Source organism: Poecilia latipinna, unplaced genomic scaffold (genome assembly GCF_001443285.1).
Source record: "Poecilia latipinna isolate Pla-1442-1.1 unplaced genomic scaffold, P_latipinna-1.0 Scaffold52, whole genome shotgun sequence".
NCBI lineage: Eukaryota > Metazoa > Chordata > Actinopteri > Cyprinodontiformes > Poeciliidae > Poecilia > Poecilia latipinna.
In genome coordinates this window covers 95,605-103,685 of record NW_015112668.1, presented here as the reverse complement: position 1 = coordinate 103,685, position 8,081 = coordinate 95,605, and the positions used below count along the sequence as shown (strand labels likewise).

Below are 8,081 nucleotides of genomic sequence, written 5' to 3'. Positions count from 1 at the left end.
TGGCGCATCACAGGCGCCGTAGTTTCTGAACGATAAACTTGGACTAATTACCTCGTGAGTATACGTCATTCACAACCAACATCAAACACGGTAAGTATGTTTCATTAAGTATTTAACAAACAAAATGGCTTCTACCGCGATAGTTTTGTGAAATTAAATTAATTGTCTAATTAAAAAAAATAGTTTGGTGCTCTCTGGCATCTTGCTTTGAGCTTGCAAATTGTTCATGTCTTTACGTACCACAGTTAGTTAAAGTTAGTTTTTTCAGTGCTCTCTGGCTCTGTGTCCCTGTTGCTAGGTCTTTAACACTGCAGCTGGATCAGTGAGAAACTTTCCTCCCACACCTTCCACTGGTTGGGATCATAACAGATTCAGTTTCAGACCCATGGTGACTCACTTCTCCACCAGTTTTTTGTCTCTCAGTCATCTCCAAACCTTTCATCGTCCCAACACTTTTACTCAGATCAACTCTCTCTTATCTTGATTTCTGTCACCCTTTAATTCCTCTAGTTTTTCATCCTGTTCTTTGAAATATTTCTGTCCTATTTTTCAGTAGTTTGCAATTGAACTAACCAAGAACTGTCAGAAACAAAAACAAAAAAACAGTTTTTTAGAATCTTTACTGATTAAAGGAATCTTTTCCAATGATTTTAATGTCCTAATAAGACCCAACAGTGTTTGTGGTTCTTGTGCAATAAAATGGTAAGAAACTCACTTGAATTCAAGAACGGGTCAGATTAGTAACAAAATGAAACTCCTTCACCTCTAATGCCATTTCAGTGCTTTCCTGATGTGGACAGTTCTTCTGTAGTCTCTCCAGTATTACTACATCCGCTCCTTTACAGTAAAGTTTCAACCCACCCTCTGGGTCACGTACTACAGAAAAAAAAGAAAGAAAAAAAAAGAAAAGAAAAAACATGTTTTGTTTAGGCAAAATTAGTATTTTATTAGATTCAGAATATCTCTATAATAATAATAATATTATTATTATTATTATTATTAATAATAATAATAATAATAATAATAATAATAATAATAATAATAATAATAATAATAATAATAATAATAATAATTCTGCTCCTACCTAGGACAGACATTCGCCTCCTTTTGCTGGTGAAGTCCAACAGTGCCAGCAGCTGGTACTGGCGAGTGGCACCCAGCTCTGAAACGACAACAAAATCTCTTGTTCTGGAAAGAAACACCCAGCCAAGCTCCCTGGCAGCCCCAACAAGAGTTTCTTCATCTGGTGATGCAGCCTGGTAAACCGGGGATCCTGGGAAAATATGGCCAACACGCAAAGTAAACCAGTAAGCATCGGTCTCTGCAGATCTCAGATAATCTGGGACTGATTTCATAGGGCAGATTATTTGAAATTTTCCACTTATAAACATTTAATAATTCGTTATTTAAAATGTGAGAACTCAATACATCTATCTATCCATTCATCGTCTAAACCTGATTATCCTTGCTGGGTCTCAGGGGAGTTCACCCTGGACAGTCCGTCACAGGACATTACAGAAACACATGACAAGCCACCATACACACGTAACCTAAGGGCAATTTACACAGATCAGTTCACCAAAAACTCCTGGTGTAGGACTGGACCTGCAGCAAATTAATCCATACAAACGGAGAACATGCAACTCCAATCAAAAAGAGCCCAAAAACTGCTTGCTTCAAGCCATCAGTTCTGCATTACACAAGACGTGTCTCATGATATCTAGGACGTAAGTGAGAAGTGACAGGAAGTAAAGTCATGAACCACTAAAGTCACGTAGTTTCTAAAAGAACCCACAGGAAGACAGGTGTTACTTCAAGACTGATGACTAACAGTGTGGGGTTTTTGGAGAATCAGAGTTAGTAAATGTAGAAATGAATCAAAAAGTTCACCTTCCTTCCACTCGGCCATGACGGTGTGACACAGAGCCAGCGCAGACAGAAACTGTGTGGTGACTGGACACCGCTGTCCTCTGAGCGTCTCTACTAGTGTGGGTGAGAACATGCGCAGGCCACCGCTGGAGAACGGGTTCCAGCTCAGATCCATGGGCTGGGAAAAGAAATTGGGAAAACGAGCAAGTAAAAGTTGTTACAGAATACCTTGTGATCAAGTGGATTAAATCTTTGACGTTATTTATTAACGCTGTATAAAAGGACAGATTTCTCAGTGACACTGAATCAGATTAAATCTTCTCAGACCAACAAGATTATTTCTATTTGATAATTCCAGAATAGTAAGATACATTTCTGTAAAAAAAAAAAAAAAAAACTCTTAGTTTGAAGTCAGAATTGTACATACTTTTTCTTAGTATTTGGAAAAACTGCCTTGTAAACTGCACGACTTGGATATTTGCTATTTGTGTCCTTTCACAAGCGTCTCGCAGTAAATTTCCTGAAAGTTTGGTTCATTCCTCCCGGCAGGTCTGACGTAACTGCAGGTGTGTAATCCACGTCGCTCATCCGCATCCTTTCAGCCTACATATTTCAAATTTCAATTTTGCTCAAATCAGAGAGCAGGACGCCTCTAAAAAAACTGTAGAGAGAGGGACCTTTGAGAACTCCTCTCTGGGATAATCTCTATAGATCAGGAGAGTCAAACTCCACTGTTCCTCCAACTTTCACTTATGTTTCTGCTTCAACACACCTGAATCAAATAGTTTGATCAATAGCAGGACTCGGCAGTACTTTGCTGAAAGCTGGGAGATAACTCAGCCATTCGATTTAGGTGTGTTGGACCAGGGAGACATCTAAAAGTTGCGGGACATCAGCCCTCAAGGATTGGAGTTGGACGCCTCTGCTTGATCCTCAGTTTAAATATTGGACTTGCAAAACCTGGATTTTCTTTACTGGCTCATGTGGAGACAAATGCAAAACTTGCTTTTTAGTTTTCCTGCCCAACCAATTGTTTTAGTCAAATGGAGACTGAAACTGTATCTCGGTGTGTTTGGTACCTTTACATCCTCTGCTCTGACTGAGGCGTCACCTGTGGGAGTGGAAAACATTTTCTGTTTACCTAACTATTAAACGGCACATTAAAAATCTTAACTAAATATCTAATATGCTTTTTAAAATGCTGGTTAAAAAGAGAGACAAAATGAAAAGAAAATAGAAAAATGGTCTCTGCCAAGAACTGATAGATACATTTTTGATTTTGACACATAATACAGAATAATCTGCAGCCTGTGAACCCGTACCACAAAGCTCATCGTATTTACCGTAGATTTGTCCGGCGATGCAGCATTGTCTGAGGAGCAGACGGTTCTGGGTCAATGTGCCAGTTTTGTCACTCAGCAGGTAACCTACTTGGCCGAGCTCCTCACTCAGAGAGGTATTCCTGGCTTCTGCAGGTTTGTCTGTCTGTTTCCAGTACATCTCCAAATCCCAGCCAATAAACTTGCTGTGAATTGTGTGTATCACCTCAAACCTGAAGACACACATATAGAGTGAATAACCTCATTAGGAATGGTTTATGTTGGCGCCATGCGGCTCAGTGATGGAGGCGGCACGAGATATGCAGAGGATGCAGTTCCAGCTGTGGCTTACACTCTGTTCTTTTGCCTATAAAGTTTCTAATGAACAAAGACTTTGAAAGCCAAAGAAATCATAGGAAAATAGACAGAAGCATGTAAGTCACAGGGACAAATTTGTTGGCCGAACAACTATCTGGAAAAGTGTTTCTGATATATTTATAAAACCTTTAAGCCTAGATAGAAAAGACAAATAAAATACCTAAAAAGATAATAAATTTGATTTGTTGGTGCCGCTAAGGAGATTATTAATCCATCCGTCAAAGTCATGGTTCAAACTATGAGCTGCCTTCGAGCATTTTTATTTGCCAACCAGGCTACTTAAAGGAAACAAACAGTCAGGCAGATTGGGATTGTTGTGTGTAGAATATGCAAGCAAAGGTAGTTAGAAAAAGAGGCAAAGGAACCATCCAATACATCTCCAAGTCATTTCTGATCACACTCTTTGTCACATTGTAACCATAATGGCCACCAAGAGAAAAATGTCGAGAAGAGCTTCACTACAGAAAGAAAAACACAAAGAGGCCAGAGTGAATGTAGAAAGGCTTTAAAAATGTATGAAGAAAATCTTTTAGATTGAAAAGACAACCTTTCAAACCATTCATGGACAGCTTTTACAGTTGTTTTTTTCTTTTGTACAGTGTTTTAGGATTAGGGCGACTGACTCTCTTCTCAGAATTTTTACTTTTGATCTCAAGAGATTCAAGTTTAAAGATCTTGATTTGTTGGTGAAGTTTAGAGATGAAAGTCAAAATTCTGAAATTAGAGTCGGATTTTTCTTTCCAATGGACCTAATTCTCTTCCTTAATAGTCTTTGTTTACCCCAGGAAAATATATTAAAAACTACACATATTTTATTTTGACTGTATTTCATCCAAGCTGATTGTTTCTGGTAAAAAAAAAAACAAAACAAAAAAAAAAACAACAACAACAAAAAAAACCTGAATGTTAGTGGGTTGCTAAAACCATCAGATTAAATATCATTATTCTTCTCTATGCATTGATGCTTACAAAACTGGCAATCTACTAAATATTCCAGTGATCCAAATCATGTCACTAACGTGATGTAGAGCGCAATGGGCATGGCCGGGCTGAGAAGGATTATGTAACTCCAGTAGACGAGGAATCCATTGTAAGCTGGGTTGCCGTCGACCACCAGAGCAGACAGGAACGATGTTTGGGTCATGACCTGATATGAAGACACACCTGCACCGATGGCAAGGAGCAGAGCAGCCAGCAGAACCGACAGGACAATCTAGTGAACCAGAATAAAGACAAACAACATTTATAAGAACTCCACAAGTCGCTACTTGCTTGTCTTCCCCCTGTCGTTCACGAACTCACCCCGATTACCACTTTGTTGAAAACTTCCTCCAGCTGAGTTCTTTTTGCTCTCAGTTTCCCGCAGTTTCTCAGGATTTTTGTGTCTGCGCCTGTCGTGGAAAACAAACAAACAAAGAAAAAAAAAAACAAAAAAAAAAACAAAAGAACAACCGTCATCTGCCACCTCTGCAGCACGATTCAGAAGACCACTCTGCAGTCACAGGGTTAGAGTTCAGGGCCTTGCGCCAGCGAGTCTCTGCTCATGTACCCTTGAGCAACATGCTGAATCCCCTTAGCCCTCCGGGGACGTGTAACCCCAACGCGAAGGTCGAGTGAAGAGAGAAGTTATCTCATGCAGATCAATAAGGTATAGCATTATGCTCTCCAGAGATGTTCTCTCAGACTCAACTCAACTGTTTAAAGACACTGAAATTCATTTGAAAAACTGATACGACCGTTCAAGGCCAGAATACTTGTTGTAACTAATATTACACGGCATTAGATTTCTGATCAGGTTAAACTGAGGTCACACCAATAGGCAGTTTTTGGTTGCTGGTATAATGGCCATCTTTTAAAGAAATGTGACTGATCCCATTAACTGCATTGAATTGGCGTCACGCAGCAGCTCTGCTTGGCCAAGCAATACCTGATCAATGCTCACTTAGAGGACAGGGGAAGAGTGTAATCTCCCAGATTTTAGCATTCATATTTTAAAGACAGAGCTGCAAGGGTTAAGCATTTAGTGTCATAATTAGAAGCACACTCTGTTCTGTGAAGTAAAATTATTAATTGAAGTAAGCATAAAAAGCACAGTACCAGCTAATCTGAAAGAAACTGATCAGTTTGACAGCAGCTGAAGTCTGTTTCATAAATAAATTCCCCACCCAGTTTATTTGCCATAAAATTGTCAAATTTCCTGACTTGTAGAAGGTTTTGTACCCAAAAACCTTCTACAAGTCAGCAGCAATATTAATAAATCTAGGTCTTTAAAGCTGCAGCATGTAACGTTTATTTTTTTAAAAATGTGTTTTACATTTTTGTTAAAGTATGAGACAGATAATCTGAAAAAATAAAAATAAAAAATCGAGCCTGTCTGCTTTCTCCCTGAGCTCCCAGTACTAAATGCAGAAATACGCTACTCAGTCAGAAATAACCAGTCAGAGTCAGGAGGAGGGTCTTAGCGATGTCAGTCGTGCTCATGCTCAACCCCTCTTCCTTGGTTTTTGCTAAACTACAACTGGTTCACTACAACATAGCTTGGCACAAATGCTAAGGCTAGTTAGCACAGCTACAGATAGTGGTGGATAAACTGTTTTCCTGGAAAGTCTAAGTTGCTTCTCCATTATTAGCACCTTAAGCAGCAGTGAACGACAGCACTAAGACACTCCCCCTGGTTTTGATTGGTTGTTTTTGATGGAGGGTTGTGCATTTCTTCAGTAGCTTAGGGAGGAAGTGGGGGAGCTCGATCCTTTCACAGGTTACCTGTCTCATATCAGACTGTCACGACATCATGACGGTTTTAACAAATATGGAAAAAAAAACATATTTTTGTTTAAGTTACATATTGCAGCAAAGTCACACTCGTGCACCCAGTTCTGCTTTTAAAAATCATTGAAGATGTTTGTGTGACCATCACTTCACCTTGAAAAGACAGGAGAGGCTCAAGTGTGTCTTTAAAGACCCACATTTAATATGACATTCATTCCAAGGTGAGTGAATGTGCACCTTTACCAACACCTTATCTGTTCTTTTAGACTTAATGCTGAACTCTACCGGTGTATATCGTCAGGCCGTAGGCAAAGTCTGTGTTGCGTAGGACTGTTCCCCTAAGGAGGACATGTTCGTTTTCCAGGAGGAAGCACTCTCCTTGCCATTGTAGTTGACCTCTGAAAGTGTACAGGCGATTGTTGGGTTCCTCGCAGAGCACAACGCCTATAGGATTAAATGTTCACCGATTAAATTGCGCTCTTCTTTCAAAAGAGAACAACTTGGACATTTAGCCAGAAGAGAGGACATTTATTTACCATTAAAGGCTCCAAGGGCCTCCTCTGAAGGGTGAGAGGTCAGCTCATTATGTGTTGCGCCCAGCGCCTGACGGTATTTAAGGTTGGTCTCGCTTCAAGAAGAAACAGATAGTTATTTAAAAATTAAATCAGGCAGTCTTTTAAACAGTACAGGGGATTTGTTTGTTAAATCTGCATGTTTCAACCTTATGAGATAAAATAGCCGGACTTTTGCATCACTGAAAGTGAAGAGGCTTGTAAGGTGAGTAAAATAAATTTCCAAAGCTCATTGTGAAAACAATTTTCCAGCGAGATTATACTTTTCCAATAAAATCTACATTTATTTAAACACTTTCCAACGTCATTAGTGGGAGTGCCAAAATTTGGAAGTGCTGTCTATCTATTATTCTTTCGCTTGTTTCTCACTTGCAAACATTTATGTTATGCTTTTCATTAGTCTTGATTTGTGTGTACCGAGTATCACATGTGCTGCTGTGAAAAACTGTTATTTCATTTACTCGAAAAAACACACTTTAACTATAAGCATTTTAGTATGTGGTTTGAAAAGTTGATGTAGAAAGTCAGAAAATTTTTTCACAGTCACTCGGCAGCTTTAGCAAACAGACTTATTGGTTTTTCTACGTTTTGTTACCCGTCAATATCAGCAGTCTCCACATAACACAAGCTATGAGGCTCAGAACTGGAGAGCAGAAGAAGATCAGCCTGGGAGGAAAGATAGAAATGTATATATTTTTATTAAAGCAAACAGAAGTGTTTGGTAGTAGAAAACTCTGAATATAACTTGAAATGCAGTTGCATAAAATTACCACACTTGCACGCTTTTTGTTCTATTCTGTCTTCAAAAGCAAATGAAATGATTTTTGAATAAAAAAAAAGCATTTCAGTTATTTTTTATTAATTCATTCACTCACAGGAATGATTTGGTCTCTGCGGATCCTCAACAGATCTCCAACACACACATCTTTCCACTGGGCTGTCATGAAACTGTAAGAAAAATAAAAAAAATAAATACAGTCTGTATTTAACGCTCTCTCTCTCTCTCTCTCTCTCTCTCTCTATATATATATATATATATATATATATATATATATATATATATATATATATATATATAGTGGATTATATATTCTACAAGTTAAATTTTATATACATTTGTCTTTTGCGCACATGTGTGTAATTTGATGGATGTGTGGTGGATGGATGTCCAAAC

General features: G+C 38.7%; 1 protein-coding gene across 2 annotated transcripts in view; it reads right to left on the bottom strand.

Annotated features, from left to right (window-relative positions):
- atp8b3 (ATPase phospholipid transporting 8B3) overlaps nt 1-8,081 on the bottom strand; it is a 33,550-nt gene that overhangs the window by 18,127 nt on the left and 7,342 nt on the right. For both annotated transcript variants that reach the window (XM_015051580.1, XM_015051589.1), the window contains exons 8-18: nt 7,783-7,855; nt 7,503-7,573; nt 6,872-6,963; nt 6,621-6,779; nt 4,869-4,957; nt 4,586-4,779; nt 3,213-3,421; nt 2,949-2,980; nt 1,891-2,047; nt 1,085-1,273; nt 764-876 (exon numbers count right to left, since the gene is read on the bottom strand). In XM_015051580.1, coding sequence (XP_014907066.1) covers nt 764-876; nt 1,085-1,273; nt 1,891-2,047; nt 2,949-2,980; nt 3,213-3,421; nt 4,586-4,779; nt 4,869-4,957; nt 6,621-6,779; nt 6,872-6,963; nt 7,503-7,573; nt 7,783-7,855 — 1,378 coding nt within the window. The remainder of the gene's footprint in view (nt 1-763; nt 877-1,084; nt 1,274-1,890; nt 2,048-2,948; nt 2,981-3,212; nt 3,422-4,585; nt 4,780-4,868; nt 4,958-6,620; nt 6,780-6,871; nt 6,964-7,502; nt 7,574-7,782; nt 7,856-8,081) is intronic.